This window comes from Panthera tigris, chromosome B4 (assembly GCF_018350195.1).
Source record: "Panthera tigris isolate Pti1 chromosome B4, P.tigris_Pti1_mat1.1, whole genome shotgun sequence".
Taxonomy (NCBI): domain Eukaryota; kingdom Metazoa; phylum Chordata; class Mammalia; order Carnivora; family Felidae; genus Panthera; species Panthera tigris.
In genome coordinates this window covers 82,703,814-82,731,017 of record NC_056666.1, presented here as the reverse complement: position 1 = coordinate 82,731,017, position 27,204 = coordinate 82,703,814, and the positions used below count along the sequence as shown (strand labels likewise).

At 54.1% G+C, this 27,204-nt stretch overlaps 1 protein-coding gene and 1 long non-coding RNA gene across 5 annotated transcripts in view; one reads left to right on the top strand and one right to left on the bottom strand.

The window, feature by feature from the left end:
- LRP1 (LDL receptor related protein 1) overlaps positions 1 to 25,697 on the bottom strand; it is an 81,928-nt gene extending 56,231 nt beyond the window's left edge. Inside the window, exons 1-6 of one of the 2 annotated variants that reach the window (XM_042992574.1) lie at positions 25,317 to 25,697; positions 16,387 to 16,509; positions 13,067 to 13,204; positions 10,801 to 10,920; positions 9,242 to 9,370; positions 8,858 to 9,121 (exon numbers count right to left, since the gene is read on the bottom strand). In XM_042992574.1, the coding sequence (XP_042848508.1) occupies positions 8,858 to 9,121; positions 9,242 to 9,370; positions 10,801 to 10,920; positions 13,067 to 13,204; positions 16,387 to 16,509; positions 25,317 to 25,383 (841 nt within the window). In that variant the 5' untranslated portion in view covers positions 25,384 to 25,697. The remainder of the gene's footprint in view (positions 1 to 8,857; positions 9,122 to 9,241; positions 9,371 to 10,800; positions 10,921 to 13,066; positions 13,205 to 16,386; positions 16,510 to 25,316) is intronic. The other variant, XM_042992575.1, reaches the window with a different exon arrangement.
- On the top strand, positions 818 to 13,692 carry LOC122240374. Of its 3 annotated transcripts, none has more exons than XR_006220002.1 (4): positions 818 to 881; positions 7,537 to 7,627; positions 12,674 to 12,726; positions 13,607 to 13,692. It is a non-coding gene; the product is annotated as an uncharacterized LOC122240374 (long non-coding RNA). The 3 variants fall into 3 exon arrangements; XR_006220001.1 differs by lacking the exon at positions 818 to 881 and adding an exon at positions 5,974 to 6,889; XR_006220000.1 differs by lacking the exon at positions 818 to 881 and having other exon boundaries at positions 7,391 to 7,627.
- Positions 25,698 to 27,204: the final 1,507 nt, after the last annotated feature.

Genomic DNA, 27,204 nt, shown 5'->3' with positions numbered 1-27,204 from the left:
GGGGAGGCCCACCTCTAGACAGGGCCACCCCTTGTTGGTGCAGAACCCACCCCCGGAAGCCCACCTCCTCTGGGACGACCTCCTTCACCATGTAGGTGACAGCTGTCTCTCCTCTCTGAGCTCCTCCTATAGGAGTTAACGGCAAGGGCACAATTTTGCCTTGTATTCTTTGCCATCTTTCTACCTATTTGGCCTCTCCAAAGTGAAGTGTCTGAGTATCCTCCCACAGAACCCTGCTCTGCACACGGAGTTCAAGGCCAGCACACAGGGGGCACTAGGTATGCGTTGGCTGGTTAGTTGATGGACAAGGTTCCTGAACTCTAGACCTTCCTTGAGCAGGACCATCTTCTTGAGGTACCGAAAGGCATTGAAGACAGGTCCACTGGCTCATCCAGTATTTTTAAATACGCTTTTACTTGAGATACCAGCACTCAGGCTAACTAAAATATCACACATCTTCGATGTTGGCTGGACTTTCATCAATTTTATATGGTAAGTCAGGGTATCTCATGCTAGCCAGGGCACTGACGAAACACTGTACATGTTCCATGACTCTTAAAAATGGAAAAGCAGGGCACACCATCAATAAATGCAATCTGAGAGAAAAGTATGTCAAAATACGGCACCCATAGAGATGGAAAAGGGAAGGCCCACGGTGTCAAAAGGTTGGAATCAGTGACATAGGCCAAACTTCCTCTACTCACTCCTGTTCCCGTTTCTTCAATGTCCCTATTGCTCAATTTCCTCATGTCTTAGGGAGGGTAGGAAGGAGCAGAGAATAAGCTATAGGGCTGGAGGACAGAGAACATAGGAGGAAGGCCATAAAAGGACTCTGAAGGTAAACTCAGGCATGGTTCAGAAAGAAGGGGAGCTTCAGAAAGGTGAGTAGGGGAGGAGGATGGAGACCAGGTGCCCACACTTAGTCTATGCCATCTCTGGAGGCGATGGAAGAGGCTAAAAAGGACTGAAGAGGGTAGGGGTGGAGCAAGGGCAGTGGGAAGTCTGAAGGCTGGAAGTCTGGAGACAGGGACCCCTGCTGGCCTCTTCTAGGCACCTCCTCTCCAGGACCCACTGGCTCCCATCCATTTATTTACTTGTCCCCTTCAACTACCACCACCAGAGGTGATGCTTCTTGCAGACTAGGAATCTCCTAAGACAGTGACTCCTCAGGACTCCTGCCTTGCACTCCACCTTTACCAATTCAGTAAGTAAAGAGATCTTTGGACCACCTGCCTTTGGCTGAACCTTACCCCCACATGCTACCGACACTCAAACCCAGTAGGGGTTATTCTATCCCCACAGAGCTGTAGGTATAATGACTAGGTGCTCTGCTCAACTCTTCCCTAATGCTTCCCTCTCCCCACAGGGATTCAGAGGCTATTTCCTGACAGTGGGTGGGGGTGGGGGGCAAAGGGAACAGGAACGTGGCTCCCAAGGAACTTGGCTAGGCCCTGACACTGACTCACAGTCACAGGACTTAGGCCGGGGAGGAAGGGCAGGAGCCAATTTGAGGTTCTCATCAAACTAGTTTCCTTTTCAGGTCCCCCCGTTAAACCCCACTTCAGGGTGACTGGAGAAAGAAGTCACAGGAATGAGGCATTGTCCCTGTGGTTGCTGATGCACCCCCAAACCCAACCACTCTCTCCCCTGGGCTCCTAGCACCCTGACGACAGTAGAAGAGAGGGGCAGAGCAGCCTGGAAGTGTGGGTCCCAGGCCATGTAGGAAGAGGGCCCAGTGCTGGGATAAGGCAATCATGCTGCTCCATACACCGTTACCACAGAGAAAACAGATTAAAATGAATGCTGCTGGGCCGCCTCCAGAGGAAACCCAAAGTCCCAAACCAGAGTGTGTGGGGGGGGGGGGGGGGGGGAGACCTGCCGCAGCACCAGGCAGCCAGCAGGCAAGTAGGTTGGAAGGCAAACAGGTTGAAAGGCAAATAGGGCTTCGTGCCCTTTACTTGGTGGGCACAGCAGGGGGCTGCTGGCATGCAGAGGAACTTCATCATTGGAAGCTGGTTTCCCAGCACCAGCTGGTGCAGCTGCGTCCTCCTCTCTAACTTCCTGAGGCTTCCCTGAGTCACTGCCCAGCTCCAGGCTGGCAACACCCTGCCCCTGCTCCCCATCCACCCTTCCCTCAGCGAGAAGGGGGGAGGAAGAAATCTGAAGAGATCAGATGCCCCCCCCCCCATCCCAGGTGCAGCTACAAATCACCCCCTTAGCCCCAGGAAGTGTTTGACCTTCGAGCCTCCCTCCTGGCCTGGGTTCCCTGCCAATTCCGGGAAGGAAGGCAGAAGGATCGTCCTTGCTCTAGATTATTTACCCTTGGCCGGTCTCCCCTTCCACCTCCCAAAGGCCAGGCACGGCCCCACTCAGCAGGCCGGTGAGGAGTTGGCAAGAACCGGAGTCCCCAGCCCGGCCTTGCCTCCACTTTGGTATTTTTGCAGCTGGAGACTATTAGTCGCAAGCAAAAAAATCCTTTGTTATCCAACCCCCCTCCACCACATTATTTTCCCCTCTCCTAAAGTCCAGATTCCTCTGCCCGCCCAACCACACACACTCACACACATGCACACATCTTCACACACACACACACACACACACACACACACACACGCACACACTTGGCCACTCATACCTAAGGCCAGTGTAGACAGATGGGCTCAGATTGGGAAAGGGAACCTTCCCTCCCGGGCTCCCCTACAGGCAGTATCTGGGCCGTTGCCCTGTCTCACGGCATGAGGGGGGGGCGGGCAAGTTGAGTCCTGGGTTTCACCCTAGAGGACCTGAATGTTCTGGCCCCACACATTCAGAGGGCAACTGTCCCCTGCAGCCCAGGCTTCTCAGGGCTGAGCCACCCCAGAGCACCCTCCAAGGGGCTCTGGCCAAAGGCCCCAAATCCTGAAGACAGGAGAACCTCAAGTAAACCCAAGGAGAGGAATGCTATATTGTGGAAAGGGTCTGGGGATGGTCTGGGGGCCAAGAAGTTGGGAATTCCAGCTTGCAGAAGGAGGCTGGGAAGCTGGGAGGGGGATGGGATAGTCAAGAGGACAGACCACAGCTTGCCAGTAATGTCATTAAAGACTTTCACTTCCAGGCTCCAGAATAGACCAGGGGTGTGTGTTTATAACTGACGAGCCCTCCCTGCACTCCCCCATCCCAATGCTCAGCACTCCGCATCCCCTATAAGTCCAATTTTTCTCAACTTCTCTACCATTCACATTGTTCAGGAGTTATTTCCCTAAACAGTGGTTGCTTTCCCAAAAACAACAGCCCACCCCATTACTAAGAAGACCCTGGCTTCAGCTACAGGACTCCAGTCACTCTCCCTAAAACAAATCTGGGGGAGGAAGGGCGCCTCCCTGCCGTGAGGAAATATCCCCCAATGTATCCACATACCCAAAGATTGTAGGACAGGTCATGAGGCCTGTGGATGAGGGAGGATGAATCCCACTTCCACTTTAACCACATCCCCAGTGGACACACGCATTCTGGTCCTTATTCCAGGAAACTCCCCACCTCTCCCGTCACTCTGCTCCACCCTGGGCCCAGCCAGGCTCTAGACACTGACAGCCTGGGCTCGAATCCTGGTTCTATCATCTTCCAGCTGTGGGATTATGGGAAAGTTACTTAATGTCTGAGTCTCAGTTTGCTCATCTGTAAAATGGGACGGTATATTAATAGCACTTAGCACAGGGCCTGGCACATAATTAACACTCTGTAAGTGGGAGCTGTTCATACCACGATCCTCCCTCACCTCAACCCCATTCTTCCCTACCTTGTCCACCCAGTTACCATCTGTGCCTCCAGCTAGAACTCTGTGGCCTCCTGACTAACGGCGGGCCCTCCAGGTGTGCAGTTTGGGGCTATCACCTACTATTCTTCAAGACTCAGCTCAGGTCCCCAGAAGAAAGATTTCTGTATTTCAGGTGCCTGTATGGCCCAGTAATTCCTTTCATCACAGTCTGTTTACCTGACTACAAATATTGTGAGGGCAGGGTGCTGTCTTTCATCTCTGTCCCCGGCGTCTGACACACATATACTGATTCATTCAACAAATATTTGTTGAGTACTGACTCCTCACGCTGTTGTCCTAGAACTGGGACATCACTTTTTCCCTTTCCTTCGACTGCCAGGATCCTCCTTCTCTGGCCTTGGGACGCCCCCACGATGGTGGGAGAACACATCTGTCTGGTAATCCTCCCACTTCTCAGAGCCACTTGGGGATCTCGCCCTGAGTGGGGAGAGGGAGGGCTGGGGGAGAGGATCAGGAGTCTGGGGTCTTTACAAGCAGGTAAAAGACCGCCAGGCAGGTCTGGCAGGAGCTTTGCCAAATGGCAGGTCTCATGCTCCTGTTTCCTGCCAAGCCCTGACTTTAGCTCCTCTTGTTCCCAGAGAGGCCCTGGCTCAGCCACATCACATCACCTCTGTCCCCTGGGCTCCCTTCCTGCCCCACTTGTACCCGCCTGGGGTTTCTGCTCTGCTCCTTCCCCTGCCTGGCCCAGGTCCACAAAGGCAGTCAGTGCTGGTCCCAGAGAAGAGATGCCTAAATTCTGCAGCTCTGATTCAGAATCAGAACCAGGATCTTCCCACTATTGAGAAATCCTTGCTGGGCTCTAAAACACATCTTTCTTGCTTAAGTTACTTCCTGTGGCTTGAAAACAGGGAAGGGGGGGTTAGGGAGCAGGCTGGGTGGAGAAGCAACTTCAAGGAGACAGCGGGGGAGGAGAGGACAGGCTGGAGCTGAGCCGGGAGACTGAGACGGAGACGTGGGGCTGGCCTAGCCAGGGAGAGGAGAGCAGGGCTGTGAAATGATTAAGAAACTCAGGACGGGAATGGGAAGCAAAAGCACCAGGATGCGGGTGGCCCAAGGCCAAAGAGTGTGCTGGCAGGAGCCCCCGCCCCCCAAGATTCTGACACCCTGTGGGTGAGGAAGGCCAAGGAAGAGGGTGGTGGTGGCTGGCTTTCATATATGAAATCTGGAAGTATTCCATAGGCATAGAGTGGGAGGCTGAGAGGGCCCAGGCTGCCCAGTTCAGTGGAAAGACAGCTCCCCTTCCAGCCGGGGAAGACAGTTCATCACAGATGCAGGGGGGTTACTCTCTGCCCCCTCTCTGCCTTCCCTCTAGACACATCACTACCCATTTCCTGTTGTGATTTTAACCACACACATACACACTCGCACACACACGCACACAAAGAAAGAGGGAGGGATAAGTGAAACTGGCCAGCTGGACTTGGGGCCACATTTCGCAACCTTGCTGCCTGCAGCCTAGGAGGCCGTTTATTCCTACCTCCTCCTTCCCCATGCGGGATGGTGCAGGGAAGAAACCCCAGGACCCCTGAGGGCCCCTCCAGAGCATCCCCTCATACACAAAACTTATTTCCCTGAAGGCCTCCATGCACAGCGTCAGAACTTCCCCTCACCACACACACACACCCCTTCCCAGGGCCCCAGTCCTGCAGTCTGCCCTCATTCTTTCTACAGTGGAAACATACCCAAAGCTACTGGAAGACAGGTCAGAGGAACACAGCCAAGGCAATGCAGGGCTGGGGGTGGGTTGGGTCAGCAGACCTGACTTTCAGCCCTGCCCAGGGGCAGCCAGCAGGGGGCTGGGCAGAGCTTAAGTTTCCTTGAGAGCGTGGACAGAGGTGAGGGGCAGAATGGGCAAGCCAGGCCTGGCTCTGGTACTACCAGGCCAACCGACCCCTGTGGGTCTCAGTTTCTAGAACTTCGGTCTTTTGTGTATCACTTTCGAAATGCTTGCCAAGGTGATGTACAGCCTGCACTATCATTTACCTACTGTTTCTTTAAGTCAACTCATTTTTCTTATTTTGCTATATCCTAAGCAATCTATGAAATCACAGATTTGATATACTAGTTATAAGAGTTTCCTAATAGGTATTAAAAAATAAAAATTAATGATAAAAAATGCACATCCATGTATAACCTAAAATCAAGGCAGCCTGCTTTGGGAAAGGCAGTATTAAAAACTGAGGGGCCAGTCTTGGTCCTCCCTAAGGATCTTCCAGCTCTCACTACCATGTTCTCCAGTCACAGAATCAGAATCCACAGAGACCTCCCCATGCTGCTGGGACAGTGGCAGAGGGGAGGATGTGTCCTGGAATTATATCCCAGGAGGGAAGGGAAAGGAAGAGGTGAGGACTCAGCCCCCAAGGCCCCCCAGTCCAAGCCAGTGAAAGTCACGGACAGGGGAAGGAGCACTGGCAGCCTGGGCTCAGTTAAGGGAGGAAAGCGCGCACGGCGCGCGCACACACACTCACACACATGCGCACGCACGCACATACACCTTCCGGAACGTGTGAGGACATTGGTAAGACAGTGTCCCCTAACTCTTGGGCAGAAACAGAGGGAAGGAGCTGGGATCAAGGCAGGAAAAAGCAGGAGCTTCGATCCCCAGCCGGCTCCACGGAGCCTCTCCTGGAAGCTGCACCAACCCCTGAGCATGGCAGGGCTCTGGGAGGGGCCCTCTGAGGGCTCTCAGGACTCAGAGCAGGTCTGCAACACACAAGCCCTAGGACCCATGTGAAACAGGCTCACTTCCTGGCCTCCTTCCTTTTTTCTATTCTATTTCTGTTCCCAGAGTTTTCTCTGGGGCAGGCTCCCCCTTCTTCCCACAGCAGCAAGCAGGCTTCTCTCCGCCTCTCTGCGTCTTGGCCTCTGGGCCCCAGCACCTCTCAATTGTCAGACTCCTCCCTCCTGCATGGGGCTCCCTCCCAGGGGTGCAATGGAGGTCATGGTCCTAGCCAGGAATGGGATGATTGCAGGGAGAGCTCCCCCAGGGGGCAGAGAGAAAGCAGGAGAAAGCAGGAGCCTTTCTTCTTCATCCCCCTTGGGGAGCTAATTACAGGCCAGCAGCCCACTGCACAGGTGAGTGCCTGGGACAGCCACCCGCACACCAGGACAGGGCACCCAGCCTCTCCTGGGAAGGGGCTGAACTAGAGATGGGGGAGGGTGCTAGGGGAGAGACACTTCCGACATCCTCATCTCAGGGCCCATAATTAGTTTGTGGGATGAGAGCAAAACAACCATCCTCAGGGTGACAGCCAGACATTCAGGCGGCATGGGGCGTGGGGTGGGGGCAGGGCAGGGAGGAGGGACAGAGGCTGGGGCCACAGGAACCCACTCATCCACCCCACTAGCATTTCTCCCCGGAACCTTGGTCTCCTCCTGCCTCCTGGACTCTGCCCCAGAGGGGCCCAGTGAATCCAACAGACCGGGAGGCAAGGTTCTATTTGCCAAGGGAGGGGTACCCGCCTGAGCTTATTTCCTGCTTCACTTTGGGAGGAAAGCAGGAGAGGGGGCCAGGCCAGAGCAAAAGCGGAGAAGTTTCCCATCAGGGCACCCTCGCCAGCCGCCTACCCACGAGCCCATCGTCTGGCCCGGAGGCAGGGCCAGGGAGGGAGCTGCCAGAGCTGTTTGCCCAGACAGGCCTGTTGGGTGGGGCTGTCAACAAGGAGCAGGGAGAGGGCAGCCGTCTCATGGGGTCTCACCCTGTGCTACCCTATCTGCCATAGGGTTCCCTGATCTGCCCACCCCTCAAGAGTTCAGCCAACCACGTGTGGCAGCCCCCGGCCGGCATTCCAAGGAAGACGAGTCTGATCACAGGTGAGCCTTGGTGACCAACAGCCCAAGGACATCACTGGGATGCTCTGGAGGAGCTGGAGACAAGGTGTGGACCATACAATGAGGCTACAGAGGGCGAGGGCTCTCAGGAACCCCTGCTACCCCACAGCTAAGCCCATACATCCTCCGAGGATCTCTGTCTTCTGTGGGGATCATCATATGGGGACACAATGAAGGAACTTAAAGATCTACGAGGCCCAAGGTTCACCATCCTAAAGCTTGTGACTTACCTCTGGCTTTCACTTCAGTTTATCTGATCTGGACAGGCAAGCTCATACCCATGATGTGGATTAGGAAATCAAAGCAGGGACAGGGAATTCTGATTTATTCAAGATCACAGATCAAGTTACCCTCCCTCCTGGGGGTCAGATCAGCCACAGGCCAGATCTTCCCCCTCAGCCCTGTGGTGCATTTCCTGGAAATGTGATGGTGCCAGATGTTTTGTTTGTTTATGTAACAGCATCTGAGAGGAGCGGGGCTGCTCCAGGCAGTGGATCTATGCCCCGGCCCCATCCCTAGGTACACCCTGTCTTCCACCCCTAAGACAGCAAGGTACAGCCCCGGGAAGGAGTTTGAATGGGAACATCCAGGAGGTCTTAAAACACTCCTGTGGCCCCAGGGCTCACTGCTTCTCCTATAGTCTCATTCACTGCCACAAAACTGCCCCCAAAACAGCCTCAGGACCCCCACACTCACCCTGCAGCCATGGGGCCATTCTGGCCATGCCCCCAAGGAGAATAATGGAACATGGAGACAAACCCAGCCAAGCCCTGACCTCTTTGCACTCAGTCCTAACTTAGCAAGCTTCCCTCAAGGCTCCAGGCCTTTTCTTTCCCTTGCCCTGACTCCTGCCGCATGGGAAAGCCCCTCTGTGGTCTAATCAACACTCGTCTCTCTGAGAAGGGACAGTCCCTTGTCTCTGGAGATTGACCATTCAGTGCCTCCTCAGCCCTCTTCCTCAGCCCTGGGCCAAAATCAGGAGCCATCTGGAGCTCAGAGAGAAGGAAGGGAGCACAGCCATAACTCTGTCCCTGCTCCAAGTAGGTGTCATCTTGTGCAGCCCCCTGCCTTAGCTTCAGGCAAGGCCTTCTTATTTAGACTCCTGCCCCAGACAGGGGTCATCCCATCTAACTGCCTTTGTCCTAGGCAGGCACCAGCTTGCCCATCTTCCCTCCCTTCCCCTGCTCTCCAAGCTGGGAGCAGGCGACTCACGGTGCAGACTGAGGGAGATGTTGATGGTGTGCTCATCCACGAAGCCCTTCAGGCCAGGCATGCGGGCACACTTGAGCTGTGTCTGGGCAGCGCTGTCCCCAACATGCACCCAACACACAGTCTCGTTGGTGTAGCTGAAGTCCATGGCTGTGGTCTGCCGTGTACTAGTGGGCGTGATGGTAGACACTTGGGCCCCACTCAGGTACGTAGCCAGGATGTTCTGGGAGTTGGCAATCAGCAGCACAGGGGGCCGGTCTACTGGCTCTGTAGGTGGAGGAGAGAAGGGTCGATGCAGCAAGGGGCTCTAGGACCTCTCAGGCCACTCCCCATCGGGGAGCAACATGGAGGCCACCTATCATTGTGACCACAGGTGACCCCACCTACCATTCTTGGCCTTGCAGGAGCGGTTGTCTGGCTGCAGCAGGTATCCTTCCACACAGCCACACGTAAAGGAGCCATCTGTGTTGGTGCACAGCTGGCTGCAGGTGCCGTAAACCGAGCACTCATCAAAGTCTGCCGGGAAAAGGGCAAGAGCATGGTCATCTCCAGTGTAATAAGGACAGGGAAGTGGGTGCCCTCAGACACCATCCAAAGGTGGTGTCCATCCCTACAGCCTCTTTGGAGGGCGATTTGGCAGAATCTACCACAACAGGAAAGGTGCAAACTTTATCACCTAGCAAGTCCGAACTTGGAATCTCCCCTCGAGAAATACCCACACGCGTGCACATCATCCATTCATTCAGAAAAGATTTCTTGAGTATCTACTATATGCCAGGTACTGTCCTAGGCTCTGAAGATATATCCGTGAACAAAAGAGATTCAAACTGCTGCCCTCATGAAACTTACATTCTGATAATAAATGAAATATTGGCATTTCCATGATAAAACAGAGAAGTAAGTTATATGTTAGAGGTGATAATACAGTGGAAACGTGACTGGTGCTGTGGGAAAATATTAAGCAGAGAAAGGGGATATGGAATGTAGGCAGTGGGTTGTGATTTTAGGGATGGTCTCACTGAGAAGGTGGCATTTGTGCAAAGACTCCAGGGAGGTAAATCTTGAAACAGAAAAGGTTGCACTGTTTGTGACAGAAACTGGAACATCTTACTCATCGATAGGGAGATTGCCAAGTAAACTGTGGTAATCAATAGTCATACTCCATAGTGGTTTCTGAAAGTACGAGGTAGATGTCTACATATATTTTTATATGCTTATTTATTTATTTTGAGAGAGAATGAGAGAGCGTGGGGGAGGGCCAGAGAGAGAGAGGGGAGAGAGAGAATCTTAAGCAGGTTCTGCACTGTCAGCGCAGAGCCCGATGCAGAGTTCGATCCCATGAACCATGAGATCGTGACCTGAACCGAAATCAAGAGCCAGTCACTCAACCAACGGAGCCACCCAGGCGCTCCCCCCTCCCTACATATTAATATCGAAAAATCTCTAGAACCTACTGAGTGAGAAAACTGAAGAGAAGTATGTACAGTATGCTATGTATGTGAAAAAGAGCACACGCACATAAACAATACTTTCAGTTAGATCATCTGTGAATACAGGCAGAGAGATGTACAGAAAAAGGACTGGGGAGAAAGATAGCAAACTGGTAACACAGCTTACCTCCAGAGGGGAAAGGGAGCAGAACTGAAAAGGATTCGTCAAAGGAGACTTTGGTTTTTATCTATAATGCTTTAATGTTTTTACAAGAAAACTCACATATGATCTATGTAATTTTAAGAGGAATTTAGTGGAATTTGGTGGAAGTAAGTGGTTAGGGCTCACAGTCATACCCACAGGCTGCAGGGCATGTAATCGTGCCTCCTCTTTTGTACCTTCTGTCTCATTCTTCTCCTACCCCGGCCAGGCCCACTGGCCGGCCCCACGCCCGTCCCCACCTGTGCCCACCCCAGCAAACGCACATGTGCACACAAGCACACACACTCACATACCTTTGCAGGTCTTGCCATCTGCCTGTAGTTGAAAGCTATTGTTGCAGTAGCAGGTGGGCCCGTTGAGTGTGGGGACACAGTGGTGCTGGCAACCCAGCTGAGAACACTGTCCTTGGAGCTCTGTGTGGGGGCAGGCGACACGCACTCAGGCCCCCAGACCTGGCGGCCACACCCAGACTGTAACCTTCCCCCAACTCCCGCCAACCCTTCAGAAACCACTTCCAAGGCTTGTAGTGTCAGAGATGGAAGGGGCTTAGGAATCATCTGACATATTTTGCAAGTGAGGAAACTGAGGCCCAGGGAGGTTATAAGATAGGCCCAAGCTCCCACGGTCAATTATGGCTTAGAATCCATATCTTCCTGCTCTGGCTGCTCTGGACTCCCTCTGTCTCCATGAAAGAGGGGCTCTGGCAGTTGTGGGGGTCAACAGGGAGCGAGGACAGTGAGTCTCATTCTCTTCATATGCCTCTTATCTGCCCTGCCCAGGAACCACAATGCTGGCTTCGGGGCTGAGGGTGAGGAGTGGGCATGGGATGGGTCTCTCCCCTCAGGATCCCAGCTCTAGTCTGGAAGCACCTCTCCAGCCCATCCCTCAAGCCCTAGAGACCTCAGAGAGAAGGTCCGAGGTCCAGGTAGAAGATGAGAGGAGGAGCAAAACTGGTTCCCTCAGGACCTTTCTCTAATCTTTTCCTCCTGCTGCTGACCCACTTCCACAGGGGAGACAGAAGGGAATGAGACAGGAGGGGGAAGAGGTGGGAGAGCAGCTGCCCCCCCCAGACCAGCGACCCAATTAATGGCCTTGCGTGGGGCCAGGCGGCCTGGCCACAAAGACCCCTTTGTCCAGCGGCCTCACACCCCCACTTCCCCCCCACCTAGGAGAGAGAGCTGCCCGAGATGCTAAGACGTTTAGAAGCACTAAGCCTGCCAGGAGGAGCTGGACTGGGGGGCCAGGCCCTGGTTATTTCTTCTCCTCCCCACCTCCTCCACCCAACAGCCCAAATGTGCTGCCTGTCCAGCCCTTCCCCACAAAGGATGGAGATCAGCGGGGGGGGGGGGGGGGGGGCGGTAATTTTTTGTTCTGGAAAATCTAGAGAAGAATTTCTCTTTTGGATGTGTGGCAGGAGGACAAGGAGGCCCAACTTCTGTCATATCAGAGAAGGGAGTTCAGACCCTAGGTTCTCCAGGTTCTTTGTTGTTTTTGATGCTAACAAGGTATTCAAAAGGAAGCAAACTTGAACATGTACCATTCGATAAGATGGGATGGGCATGGTAATTCAAGTCAGCCCCTAGGCCTAAGCTCTGCATCCCATCCCAGGAGCTCTAGACAAAAACATGCAAAATTAACCCAAGGAAAGGATAAAAATCTACCACAAACTCCCTTGCTCCACACTCCCTGCCCTCAGTGAACAGGATCCAGATGTGTCTCCTCCCACAGGCAGATGTTTCTGACATGCGTACAGGCCCAGACGCCACCATCACCCAGGGGCCTGCTCAAGCTCTGGAGACCTTGAGCTCAGTAGAAGGGAGAAGTCACTATTCCCTATTCCCTGCCTCGCACGAATGAGTCTCTGCCTTACCGACGGAATCCTCCCCCACTGCTCACGCATGACCCAGACTCTCCCTGGCCCACAGGGCCTTTGGGGGAAGAATGGCAGGGCTGGCGACCTGAGCTACAGCAGGGAAGGGACCTATCATCCTAACGTTCCCTCCTCGGCCTGGATGACCTCTCATCAAACAGCTTCAGAGTGTCTCAAAGATCTGCATTTCCTGGGGGATGGCTTCTGGGGCATCGGGAGGGAATTAGGTGAACCAGACTCCACATCCCCACCCCCAGCTTCAATCACAGCATCTCTTTTTCCCTGTTCACACTCAGGTTGCATGTAAGAAACCATGTGAAGAAAGGACCCTACTATCTACAACAACAAGGTATGAAAATACTGACCTAGTACAAAGCTCTCATTTTACAGGTGGGATACTGGGATTTGGAGAGAGGTAGTGACTTGGCCAAGCACACACGGCCAAAGAGAAGTGTCCAGGCCAGCACCCATACTGATCCCCACAGGGCTGTTGACCAAGCTCCAAACCCAAAGGCCCACTGATTTGGGCTGCTATCTGGTGGCAAATCTGTGCATGGGAGCAGGACAAGGCCTCATCCCCACTGAAGGTGTGAGGACAGTCCTCGGATGGTGGGCCTCCAGACCCATCACAGGCCTGGCTGAGAACTCACTGCATCCATCTGGAGCAGGAGAAGTGGAAGAGCCCTTACCTCGGCAGTGGGGCCCCTCATCCGAACCATCCACGCAGTCCTGGACTCCGTTGCAGAGGCGGGACATGAGAATACACATCTCGGTGCCCAGGCAATTGTGTTCATTTGGCTGACATCGCTGGGCCTTACTCTGTGGACCTGGGGGCAGATGGGAAGCCTGGCATGAATAAGGTGGCTAGACTGGCTGTCTAGCCACTTGTTCACCAGGAGAGGCGATGAGGACACCAAGACTGGGGTTTCAGATACCCGCATTTCTTAGATCTCAGGAGGTCTCAGGGGCTGGTTAGATTTTCCCACCTAGGGCCCTTTGTCATCATTCCCAAAGGTAGCCACACACCCAGGAGCAGCCGGGCAGAGGGAAGAACTAGGCCTTCAGCAGAGTCCGCTCCCCACATGCCCGATACGTACGGACCCCAACACCTCCACACTGTACACTCAAGAGTCGGGCTGAGATTTAGAGGCGAAAGGTTTTGAGGAGCCGAGGAAAGCAGAGTCCATGGCAGAGAGGCTCAAATGTTAAAGAACACTTTCTTCCCAAAGCTCCCTAGGGCACAGAGCCGGGGCTGAAAGCCAGACAAAGTTGCACTGTCCGATACATAGCAACAGCCATATGTGGCTATTGTGCACCTGAAATGCGACTAGTTCAAACTGTAAGTATAAAATACTACACTGGCTTTAAAGACTTAAGTTTTCTTTAATTTAATTTATTTTCTATTTTTTGAGAGAGAGAGAGCATGAGTGGGGGAGATGGGCAGACGGAGAGAGAAAGAATCCTAAGCAGGCTCCATGTTCAGCATGGAGCTCGACACGGGGCTCAATCCCATGACCCAGGGATCGTGACCTGAGCTGAAATGAAGAGTCGGACACTCGGGGCGCCTGGGTGGCTCAGTCGGTTGAGCGGCCGACCTCGGCTCAGGTCACGATCTCGCAGTCCGTGAGTTCGAGCCCCGCGTCGGGCTCTGTGCTGACAGCTTGGAGCCTGGAGCCTGTTTCGGATTCTGTGTCTCCCTCTCTCTGACCCTCCCCCGTTCATGCTCTGTCTCTCTCTGTCTCAAAAATAAATAAATGTTAAAAAAAAAAAATTAAAAAAAAAAAAAAAAGAGTCAGACACTCAACCAACTGAGCCACCCAGGCGCCCCTGGCATTAAAGACTTAATACCAAAAAAAAAAAAATAAAAATAAATAAATAAATAAATAAATAAATAAAGGCTTAATACCACATACACAAAAAAGAATGCAAAAGATCTCATTGCTAATATTATATGATTAATATACAGAAATAATAACATTTCAGATACATTGGGTAATATAAAATTAAAATTGACTTCACTTAACTACTCTTACCTCTTTTTTTTTTAATTTTTTTTAATGTTTATTTATTTTTGAGAGAGAGGTAGAGTATGAGTGGGGAGGGGCAGAGAGAGACAGAGACAGAGACAGAGACAGAATCCAAAGCAGGCTCCAGGCTCTGAGCTGTCAGCACAGAGCCCAACGCAGGGCTCGAACTCACAGACTGAGAGATCATGACCTGAGCTGAAGTCGGTCACTTAACCAACTGAGCCACCCAGGTGCCCCTACTCTTACCTCTTTTAATGTGGCTACCAGAAAATTTCAAAATTGCATATGTGGCTCACATTATATTTCTGTTGGACGATACCACTCTAGATGCCCAATCCCAGGGCAGCCTGCCTAGTGGAAGGATTTGGGAAGCATCAAGGGTTGTGGCCCACTGATGATGTCTCTGGTACTTCCTTTGTTGCCCAGGAAGATGGGCCAGGGCGAGAAGGGTAGAGCTCCTCAGGGAATCCTAAGGAGGCCACGCAGGTTAGGATGCTGGCTGAGCCCATGCGTTAGGAGACAGACCACTGCACCCTGGCTCCCATGCCTGGACAGGGTGTGTGAGAGAGTATCTGTGTGTGAGCCCATCTGTCTACGTATGCCTGGGGAGGAGTACCTGTACACGGGTGAAGGAGGTGAGGAGCGAGGAGTGTGGAGTCAGGGTGTGTCTGCACGTGCTGGTCTGTGCTGGTGCTTCTGGCCTCAGTCTGTGCATTTCCATGTCCTTCAGGAGTGAGTCTGGATTTTTACGAGTGTCTGGGGGCGTCTGTCTGAGGTTGGGCTTCTGCATCCCTGTTTGAGAGTGTGGACTCTGTGTTGCTATAAGAATGTGTCTGTGCTGACGTGTGCCCTGGTCTGTGTGCGTGTGTGTGTGTGGGGGGGGGGTGGTGATGGTGGTGGGGAGGGATGCATCAGGGCCCCCCCTGATGGGTCTGGGAGGGTACATGAGTGCAAACAATGTGGGGATGTGTCTAAGGTGGGGTCTGCATCAAACTGAAGAAAGATCCGGCCCCTCTGCATGGCTACCATCACCCCCACATCAAGCATCAGGGTAAAACAAAGTAGGGCGTAAAGGTGGTATCTGGCAAGAAGAATCTCCAGGCTGAACTCCCCTCACCATAGAAACACTTGAAGACTATCCCCGACTCTACCCCTCGAGGGCAGGGTATGGGGAAAAGACAGAGAGAACTGGTGGTTCCCTTTCTGGCCCTAAAATTACTCCTGACCATTGTGGGTGAGGGTATAGGGAGAGGACAGGGAATAGAGCTGGAGCAGGATAAATCTGGGAGAGAGAACAGGGACAGACCTAGGAATGCAGGGTCTCCTAGACCCTGGCCCCGATTGGCCAAGCAGTGAGAGGCTGAAGGTGGGGACCCCAGGACTCTACCAGCTGCCCAACACTCTGGGGTCCCGCCAGCAAATCCTCCACCCCCCACTGGCAGGGTAAAGGCTGGGTGCGGACCTTTCTCCCAGTTTAAACAGCTGCCTCTGATTACACCACTTACTGGGGCAGGGGAAGGCGGGGGTGGCGGGAAACGAACAGGGGTGGGGCTTCTGGTACAGAGACTGAGTAAGAGCCAGTGGCCTTTGGCCTGGGAACCTGAGGACAGGAAGAGGACCCGGCAAGACCTGGGGGCACTTATTAAGAGTCAGAAGTCTCAGAGGTGGGAAGAAGAGGACTGAGCAAGAAGGGAAGGGAAGCTGGGCTCTCTCCTTCCAGCAAAGCTGTCAGCCCAGACAACAAAGTCTCTGGCAGGCTTGGGGGTACAGCCGCTAAAGGAGCAATCGGATGTGTCATTCTGAGCACATCATGCACCGTGCCGGGCACTTTGAAGAGGGGGAGAGAATAGTTTTAGCTGTGTCATGGACAAACAATCACAGAGCAAGGTCCACACCAGGCTAGAGATCAGTCGTCCTTATCCCAAACTTCCTGAGCCAAAAGGAAAAGGCGTTTAGGAGAAGGGATCAGAAAAAGTACTTACAAATCTCAGGGGCCTCATCGGATCCGTCCGGGCAGTCCCTCTCACCATCACACCGCCAGCCTTTGGAGATACAGGTGATCTGGTCTCTGCAGGCAAACTGTTTGGGGCTACAAGTCTTAGGGGCTAGGAGTAAGGAAAGAAAACAATGAAAGGGGGAGGGCAACTCTACGACCTTAAAGTCCCTAGAGCTCCTCCTCCTTCCCCAGCATCAGGCCCATCTGGCCCAGACTCTGAGCTACAGTCCAGGTACCTAGGGTGGCAGGCGGCTGTGGGATACTCCCGGAATACCGTGTACCTGTGGTGGGGGGGAGGTGAAGGATGCAGGAAACGTATCTTACAGCCTGCTCATCCACCCCAGATGCTGCCTGTCCAGTGTGCCTCTCCAGTTCTCAGGGTCAAAGCCCTTGCTGTTCTGCATTACTCTGGTCAGACACCAGCGGCCCCAGTTTTGTTGACCGAGAGTGACGGTGAAAGATCAGGACTTAGGCCTTTGACATTTTTTCTCTTTATCTTCCTTTCCCTCCCCCTAGAAGCCGAGAGCCACTTTATTTATTTGTTTGTTTATTCATTTATTTATTTATTTATTTATTTATTTATTTATTTATTTTTGAGTGAGCTCTAAGCCCAATGTGGGGCTTGAACTCATGACCCTGAGATCAAGAATCCCACGCTCTTCCAGGGGCGCCTGGGTGGCGCAGTCGGTTGAGCGTCCGACTTCAGCCAGGTCACGATCTCGCGGTCCGTGAGTTCGAGCCCCGCGTCAGGCTCTGGGCTGATGGCTCGGAGCCTGGAGCCTGTTTCCGATTCTGTGTCTCCCTCTCTCTCTGACCCTCCCCCGTTCATGCTCTGTCTCTCTCTGTCCCAAAAATAAATAAAAAACGTTGAAAAAAAAAAAATTTTAAAAGAATCCCACGCTCTTCCAATCAAGCCAGGCACCCTAAGGGGTGTTCTTTTCTAACCTCTTTGCTCAGTCCGCCCTCTGTGGCACTCCTGGTCCCTGAAACCCATCACCCTGCCCATCTCCAACTCCTAAGCACCAGGCCCCAGACAGGAAGTGGTGGGGGGTGCCCTCGGCACAGTGATGACTTAGAGACTGTATCAGCAGAAGTATAGGAGGGAAAGGCAAGGCAGGGTAGGGAGCCCTGCCTCCACCTCCATTCTCTAAAGACATGGCTCCCCTTGTTGGTTAAACCTCAAGGAGGGCTTTCAGTAGATGTCGTCTGAGATAAAAGGCACAGAAGACGGCTCAGGATGCCACAACTGAAGAGCCGCAGCAGAAGGGTGACTGGGAGCTGGTTTCAGGCCAGTTAACCTGTGGAGTTACTACATCCAGGACCTCTTTGCCCTGTCCTTCGCCCCCTCTTCACCTTCCTCTGCTCCCACCTAGATTTCTTGCCTCATTCTCCAAGGAGGAATTAAGAATGGTAACACTAACTCTTACTGTGGGCTCAGTATGCATGGGAACTGTAGTCAACCCGTTCTTTCCATGTATCATCTCATTTAATCCTCTCCACAATATGACAAAATAGGTAGTGCTACTAATACCATCATTCATAGATGAGGAAGCCAAGCCCCAGAAAAGGTGGGGTCACATAGCAAGCAAGTGACCAAACCAGGACTCAAACCAGTTGAGCCAACGCTAAGCTTTTAGCCAGGGCAGTCCGCATCAGCCTCCCAGCTCCCACGGAGACATCCTCAGGAGCTTTTCCTTCCAACCCCGTCACCATGTCCTCCATGGGAAGAAAAGTCCCCTGCTCTCCCTCATCCCCACCCAGGGCTGGGTTCCCAGTCTCCCAGCCCATCATCGCCTTTTCCTTGGCCTGTTGTAAATTCCATCTCTATTCAGCTGGCATGCACTGAAGACCAGCCTGGGGTGCCAAGGAGGAGTGAGATGCCCCCTTGGGAGCCCCAGTCCCCCTGGGAAGACAGCTGTACACAACTAACTCAAATGCAGGGCAGAATGAGCTCAGGGCTGAGACAGAGTATAAATAAAGTATGTCAGGGCTCTGAGCAGGAAGGGATAGAGTCTGAGGAGGGCCACACGGAGACGATGTCCTCCCTCCCTAACCCCCATCTCTGGCAGAAGGGACTGCACCCAGGCCCCTGGCCAGGATGAGAGCCGAGTTCAGGAAACACATCAAGGATGGCCTGGCCAGGCTCCCCCACCCGCGGCGTCCCCCTCCCCTACCTCCCACCCTGAGCAGGGAATAAAGGCCCCTTGAGGAGGTGGATAATGCTGAGTTCATTGCCCCACTGGGCCAGCTGTGAGGTCTTCCCGGGGAAACAGCCCGCCAGCCTAGTTAGCATGCCGGAGACCGGTCCTCTTCCCCTGGCCAGCCGAGACTGGCTGGGGGCGGGTAGAAAGGGCTGGAATGGGACTAGAGAGGCAGATGGGCCGTTTGGAGCCCAGAAATGGCCCCCATGCCACCCCCACCCCTTCACATGGACTTAGTCCACGCCCCACTCCTCCTCAAGGCAGAACTCACAGCCCCGTGAGGTCACTGGTTGGCCACTCCAACCTCCCCTCCACTCCGTGTCCCAGCCATGATCCCCCCTCCATTGGCCCTCACTTTGCACCCCCCCCCAGCTGTCCCCACCCCCATTTTTGGCCTGAACTCGGCAGAGGAAACAGCAGCTGGCAAACTCGGAAAGCTGGAATGAGAGAGATTCACAAACCAGATGTGCTCTTGTGGAGGGGGGCAGTGGGGGATGGGGGAAGGAAAGGAAGAGGAGCACTCGGGGCCCCTGTCCCATCGCAGCACCTCTTCAGGGCTGGGGCGGAGGGACCTGGGGGCGCTGCACTGCTCCCAAGGGACCAGGCAGCACAAGGATCTTGGAGAGATATGTGACAGCACTTCCTTCCTGTCAGGGATGGTGAAGAAAGCCCCAGGAATCTGGAGTTTGAAGGCTGAAGCCTGTCTTTGATTTCCTTCAGGGGGAGTGGGGAGGAAAGAAACAAATAACCTACTTTGGGGCAGTCTACATAGCCAAGAGAAGCCTCCCTCTGAGGTGGGAGGGAGCTGCAGTGGGGGTGGGGTAGGGCACTTGTAATCTGCTTAGAACTGCCAGCCAACCCCACTCCCCTCAGCTGAGCCTTCTGCATCTGACGCTAGCAGCCACAAAACCCATCTTTGTGGTCCACCGCTAAGGTGAGGGAACAACATGGCCTAAGTTCGGGAGCAACCACTAGCCTCCTCTGCCTCCCAGCCCTCATGAGAATTGGGGCTTCCTAATGATAGGAGCTAACTAACACTTTTCAACATGGTCACTACTCGTCAGCCACTGACCTGAAACACTTTGTTCATGTTAATTCATTTAGATCCTCAAAACCCTGGGAGGTGGGTACTGTTGCAATCTCCATTGTACGGACGAGGAAACTGAGGCACAGAGTGATGGGTAACTGAACAGGTGGTTTCCTCACTGACCATGAGGATGGAGCCAGATGAAAAAGGATGAAGAAAAGGAACTGGCAGGGAGAATATTTTGGTCCTCTGGCACTAGGAGTGGGGAAAGAGATTATAGGGGGTGGCAGTGACCTTCAGGGCTCCTCAGAGAGGAGGGGGAGGTGGAGGAGGCAGAGAGGGACAAGAACAGAACAGAGAGGGAAGACAGAGGAAGGAGAAGAAGGAGGAGAGGACTGGAGAGGGAGGAGAGTGAGTGAGGTTGCAGCAAGAACGCCGGGACACAGGGGCCGTCTGTTCTCAGCTTTGCCTGGAGATGAATGTGACCGCCATGCTAACTCTGGCCAACACCCCTGCCCACCCCCCCTCAAACCCAGGCACCCAGCCCAGCCATGGCCCCCAGGGCCACCAAGCTGGAGCCAGGACAGGAGGTGTAGGCTTGGGTGTGTGTCCAGACACAACACGGACCCCACTGCCCTGCTTGAGCCTTGGCTGTTGTCCTCTGTCCCATTCCGGGACCTTGGGGGTGGGGTGGGGAAGGAGGGCGAGAGTGCCTGGCTAGAGAAGAGAGGATGACAGGAAAGGACAAACCCTGAGGGAGTCTTCTCCAGAAGAGGAGACCCATCCATTGATCCCCTTGGGAGCTCCCCTTGGGAGCAAGGGAGCTGCGACCTCAGATGGCGTGTCCTAAAGGACCAGGAGACTTGAGGCCAGGAAAGCATGAAGGGGACCCTTGGGGCCCTTTTCAAGAGCAGACACAGCAGAGGGAGAGATAGGCTGTGTTAGCCGGGGGATATTTTCTAAAGGGAACCACGTGAGATATCTAAAGGAACAGAGGAGCTGGGGGTGGCCAGGGGCTGGGGGGCAGAGCCTGCAGGAATCTAAACTTTCAAACATAGGGGGGTGGGGCAGCAGGGCCTCCCAGACCCAAACCGAGAGCTTTTCACTGAATTTTATGTATTTTGGGTGTTACCCGGTGGCTCCTTCCCGCAGCTCAGTGAGGCTCAGACACATTTTTGTCATTCCTGAGTCTGGGACTCTGCTTTTGCGGCCTGGACAGACGTACAGACGGGATGGCTTGGACTGCCAAGGGAGGGGAAGGGTCTCCCCCTCCATCCTGAGTCAATATTGACTCAGCAGGACATTAGCCTGACCAGTGACCTCCCCACCATCTTTTCCTTTCCCCACAAGCAAAATTCAACCCCTCAAATCCCCCCAGAGGTCATCATATCTCTCACCAGGCCTTTATAAGGCCTTTATAAGCCTACCCCCCAACACACACGCATGGTTTATGCTCAGCAGAAGGAGAAGGTCTAAGCTCCTGACCCGTTCCCCACACCTTTCTCCAGTTCTCAGGTCATGAGGAAGTTCTGAGAGAAGTCTAACCTCCCCCTTTCCTTCTGAAATATCTCCTTTCCCCTATTACTCAGCCCATAAAGGTATCAAGTTCCCTTCCTCCAGAAACATTCTCTCCAAAATCCATTCCTAAAAGTAGTGGAGGGGGAAAAAGAGAGAGAAATTTGGAGGAAAGTGAAGGGCGAACTGCAGAACTGGACATTCCGACTCTGACCTGGGAGGGGAAGAATAATTCCAAAATGGCGAGGTGGGAAAGAGAGCATGTGGGAAAGCCCAGGAGAGATGCTCACTCCCACGGAGTTTTGAGACGCCCATCCCAGGCCTGGATGGAAGTGGATGGAGACCAGGTAGAGACAAATCAAGCAATGGAGACTAAAAAAGATAGACAGAGAATGCCACAAAGGGTGGGCAACCAGACAGAGATGAACCAGGAGGATGAGAGACAAAGGTTTGGAGAGGCCAAGAGAGCACATACCAATGACAGCAGACAGAGGAAAAATAGACAGGAAGGGGTCTCAGCCCAGAGGCTGCCAAGATAATGGCACAGTTGTCTTAGGATGAACCCAAAAAACAACAAGCCCCCAAGACTCAGAGTAGGGTGCGGGCAACATATATCCTGACTTATGGAGACAGAGTGCCTGCTGTAGCAGTGTCTGTCCCAAGGAATACCCAGAACAAGGGTTACTGCCTCCCACAGAATAGGGAGTTAGGGGAAGAAGACTGGAGCTCTTCAACCAGAGAAGCCAAGGCTTCGGAGAGACTCTCATCTCCCCTGAGGGAGCAAGAGGGACAAACACCTCTCCCCCACCACTATCCCTCACCTCTTTCCTGGGGAGTTTTTACACTAGTGCCTGGGGCCACTGCACCGGAAGCACTCCAAAGCCAACTGCTTCCTTCTCCAAACAATGCAGGATCCTGCTAACTGGGCTGAAATCTGGGACTGAACACAGTGGGGTGGGACTAAGTTCTCCAAATGCTCACAGGGGCACCCAGCTCCACCAGGTCAAGGACCCTTTCATGGCTCCAATCAGCTGCACCCAGATTCCCCAAGGGCGGTGAGCCCTCCATACAGAGCCAGAAGGCTTGAATCCTGGAGAGTACACAGAGTGGGGGGATCCTGACAAGAGACTACTGAGAGGCAATATGCCCTAGGCTCGGGGTTCTGATGTGCAAAGGCAGAGACCGCAGCAGGAGGAAAGAAAGTTTGACTTGAGTAAAGAGGGGTTCCTTAAAGCATGGAGTCTTGAGGAGTTGGGCGGATTTGGACAGGATCTGGCTCTAGCCAGGACCCCAACTGACATCCTTAAGAGGTTCAGTGACAGTGGAGAGGTTGGAGGTAAACAAAAAAACCAAAAACCAAAAACCAAAACAAACAACAACATATATATATGGGGGGGGGGGAGGAGAGAAAATGGAGGAAGGGGGAGCAAGATTGGAAGAAAAGAAGAAGCCTCAAACATCAAAATATTCCTCCAATCTCCAAATCGTTGTGCTAAACATCCCTGCTTTGAAAGACCAGGGGAAGGGGAGATGTTCAAGGATGGGGGTCTGACTGGGGAAAAAAGGAGTTTGGAAGTTTCTCTCAGAGAGCCAGGAGGCAAACACCTCAGCCTCATAACTCACTTCAACTGCCCAGCTTGTCTGATAACTGGTAATACAACTGGCTCAAGGGTGTGTGTGGAGAGGGGTGTGGAAAGAGGGAGGCAGTCAGCCTTCCCTGAGCCATAACTGCCTGGGGCTGCCCTCCCCACTACAAGGTGTTCCTAAGCTCAGCAGGGTCCTCAATGACCCTTTTTCCCATTCCCCACCTCATCCATTTCCTCATCCTCCCTGATAGCAAGTACACTCAATTCTGTTTACTAGTGGGGGTGACATGGCTCCCCAAAGAGAAGGGGACACTGGGGTGAGTTCAGGTGGAGCAGACGAGGCAGAAGAGGTGAGGAAGACTCCTAGGGCTGCTCCCCTAGAGGGAAAGCAGCAAGGCCTGCGATAGCAGCAGAAAGAAAGTTTAGACACAAAGTTAGGTATCTGGGGTCAAAAGGTTTCCTTCTTTGGAGAAAGAAGTCAGTGGGCCCAAGGCATGAGGGCAGGGGTAGAGATAAGAGAATCCTCTGGGCTGCCCTGGATAGCACCGGCCCTACAGGTCTGTACAATACCCCTTTCCCCCCCTTCAGAGTGGGGTAGAACTGATGATTCATATTTCCATTCCCAAGGTAGGAGTAGTAGAGTGTGTCTGGGGAAGGGTCTTCTTCCTGGGACTTTGGATACAGTTTGGTTTGAGCTGGATTACAGATGTGGGCTTGGTGGAAATTTTAAGAAAGGGCAGGGAGACGGTTAAGGAGAACATGTCCAATCTCTCCCACTTCCACTCACCAGCAACTAACCTGTAGTGTGGCAAATAGAACCACCTTGGAAGTCTGGGGGTGAAGCAGTCTGGTGCTATCCTTGAATGGGATGGGGACTTTTCTGCTCTCCGAAGAGGCCCCTCTTGCTTCTTCCTAACTCCATCCTCCCATGATGTGAGGGTCTCTCTTTTTCTCTTAAAAATTTTTTTTCTATTCCCCCTAGAAGTCATGTGCCCAAACCTCTCTGCCTTAGTTTCCCCTCCCACCTCACAGGGTTGAGAAAAAGAGGAAAGAACATGTATAACAAGGAAGTCATGGGCTAGGGCTGCCTGTGAGGACTGGTCGAGAGAGAATATTCAAGAGAAAGCCTCTTTTCTCCTCTTGGGCAGATAACTGAGGTAGTGGCAGGGAAGGGAACAGACAGTCAACATAACTGGGAGCCACTGAAAATACTGTCTTTTGGGGGCACAGTTACTTCCCGACTCCCTAACCTCTCTTCTCTAACTGAAGCAAGCTGGGGGGAAGGGAGGAGAGGGAGAGACAATCTGGTTTCAGAGAAAAACTTTCCCAATCCTAACCTGGCAAAATTTAGAAGATGGAGGAGGGGTGCATGATGGTACTGGGTCCAGGTTTTTCCCTGGTTGGATGGACCAAAATGACGGGAAGGGATGAGATCCCACCCTCCTCAAATAGGGGCCCAGCCCAGCCCAACCCCATGATCCTAGCTCAAAGCTTGGGCAAGACTTGAACCAGTGACTCACAAGCAAGAGAAAAATAGCTGACATAGAGAGGGGAGAGGGGACACCCCATTTCCCCAAAAAGACTCTGTTCTAGCCCAAGCCTAACTGTAATATACAAAGTGTGTGTGTATGGGGCAAAGGTGGAGAGAAATAAACACATTTCCTAAAGGAGCAGAGAATTGGGGGGTAGGGGCATAGCCATAACCCCCATCCAACCTCCAACTCTCCTTCCTGTCCAAACTGTGATCAAGCCAGAAGTCAGGGAGAAAGCAGCTTTTTTCCTCCCTCCCACCTCAGCATTCCAGGCCATTCTCCAGTCCCCTTCCCCAATGATGACATCTGACGTTTTTCATCTCAAAGCTCCCAGGAATTAAGAAGGAAAATTCAAAGTCACATAGCATCGCTGCCCCCCCCCCCCAGCCCTATCCAGGCTACTGACAGAGGCCCTGAGAGGGGGAAGTGCCCGCTTAGGAACCCAGGCGGGTAGCCCGCTGGATCCTGGACCCAGGCCTCCAAGCTTGGACTCCCCAGGCCCAGATTCCACACCCAAGCAGGGGGCCTTCCCTGTGGCCTTCCCTCTTCCCACCCACAGCCTTACCGGGCCTGCCTGCCCTCTGCCCAGCGGGGCAACCCTGACCCAGCTCCCCCTTCCAGATTCAGAGGCCACTGCAAAAGCCCCCCCACCCTTTTGCAGCCGTACATCGCAAATCCGGATTCCTTCACATTTCAGATGGGGGTGGGGGGGGGGGGGTGGAGGATGTAGGGGAGGCAGAGGCCCTCCCCAACCAGAGACAGGAGGAGAAGGCCTCTGGATCCCAGGATCAGAAAAAAGGGGAGCCCTTTTCTCTCTTCCCAGGCCTCTGGTCTTTGTTTGGGCTGGGGGGTCCCGGAAGCATCATTTGCCCTGGGCCCCCATCCTCCAAATCGGACCCCCATCCCCGCCCCCAGTCGGGCCGCTGCTGTGTCAGCTGGACTGGGATAACAAAAGGCACCCCCTCCCGCGTCTCCCTTCCCCATCTGAGCGCAGGAGTGGGGGCTGGGGAGTGGGTGTCCCCAGGGGTCCAAGGGGGCCGCGGAATCTCACTCACCGTCGATAGCGGCCGCGACGAGAGCTGAGAGCAGGGGCAGCAACAGCAGCAGCGGCGGGGTCAGCATGGTGTGGGCTGATGCAAGCAGCAGCCCCCTCCCCTCTGGTCCTGCTACTTCTTGCCGTCGCCCCCCCCCAATTGGGGGGTCCCCCTTTTCCTCCTTCTCCCCTCCTCCTCCTCTATTCTTATCCTATCCTTAAGCAAAGAGCATCAGGGGCGTGGGTGAAGAGGTAGAGTTCAGAGCCCCTTGGGGAGGGCCTGCTGTCGGGGGTGCGCCCGCCCCCTCCTCCCAAATCCAAACCCTTCACCCCCTGCTTTTCTCTTCTCCCCTCTTTCCCCCTCCCAGAGAGAAGCTCACAACCCCATCTCCGAGCCGCCTCCGGCTGCAAAAATGCACAATTGGGAGGAGGCGGGGTAGGGGGTGGGGGGCGTGGACCGGGTGGGGGAGCGTTTGGAAGGGGCCTGATGGAGCTCTGGGGGCTCCCCCGGTTTCCGCCTCCTCAGTGCACGGGCCTGGAGCTCGCACCACTGTTCCCCGGACTGAGGTGCCGCGACGGGGGGGCGAGGGGGGGAGAGGGAGGGGACCGGCAAAGGAGGGAGGGAGAGAAGGGGCGGGGAAAGAAGGGGGGGGGGGGAGAAAGAGCTACGCGGCAATCCTGTGAGTGCGCATGCGCGGATTTGGCGCGCTGCCCTGGGGAGGGGGAGTCAACGCAGCGACAGGATTTGGGTCTGGTCAGCGGTCCTAGAGTGAAGGTCTCCGGACCCCCGCTAGCCAGTTTGGGGCCTGGAGCGTCCTCCCCCCAGACTGGGCCTCCCCCCCTCCCCCGTGCTTCAGAGAGCTGAAGGGCCGAGGGGAGATTGGGCAGTGGGCGAGGAGAGCTGAGGGGCTTCTCTTTGAAACTCGGTGTCGTGTCCTAGGAGTTCAGGCTCCGTCTAGGGATCCAGGACCTGGGGTCCGGGCGGAGGCCCGATTTCCTCGGGGAACTCTGACTGTGCCTCTCCTGCCTGGAGTGGGGGGCAGGGGCCTCCAGTTCGCAAGGAAGATACGCGGAAAGGCTGAGGTTTGATTTGGAGACTTCGTAAAACAGAGACAGTGATTGGGGCCTTCGGAGAAGGGGGGCGGGGTGGGGGAGGGGCTGCGAGGGCCCGCCCCCACCTCGCCCCAGGGCTCAGAGTAAACAGGGACACTCGCGGGGACACGCCGAAGCTTGTCCGCCCGCGTAGGGCTGGGGATGGAGCCCACCTTAGTACCCGCCCCGCCCTGCTCGCCTGGCACCGGGCGCGGGAGGGGCAAGCCCTGGTTTGGAGGGAGGTGAGTCACCAACGGGTGGGGTTGAGGAAGGGCCACCCCCCTTCGCCCCAAGAGGTCTGGGTTCATTTATGTTTGGTTTGGTGTTTTGTTTTGTTTTTTATACCTTCTGGCTGACTTCCCACGAAGTCGGGGTTTTAGATTCCGAGCAACAGGGATTTGGGATAAGATGAGGGACTCTGGACCCCTGCTTCCAGGCCTCGAGGTCTAAGGTGTCTGCTGAGTGCCGGACCTTTGTCCCGGCCCCAAGACCGCACGGGAATGCTACTTTGAGTCCTGAAGGCGCCGGGCGGTTCCCAGAGCCCGGTGAATGTGCTTCTGGCCACTGCCCCCTTCTGGGCGATGTTTTAAGGTTGTACTTTGGGTGTCTGAAAGTCAGAGTTCAGGGACGCAGCAGGCAACGTCGTGGGCTGCCAGAAATTGACGTTAGAGATGAGAGAGGGTTGCACCACCATTCTCACTTTTTAAATTCTAGTGGAGGAATGGGAAGGGCTCCAAGTGCTCACACCAGTCCGTCCCTGGCAGGAAAGGGACCAGCATGGAGGACTTGTCCCATTGATGATGGCAAGGAGAGTGAGA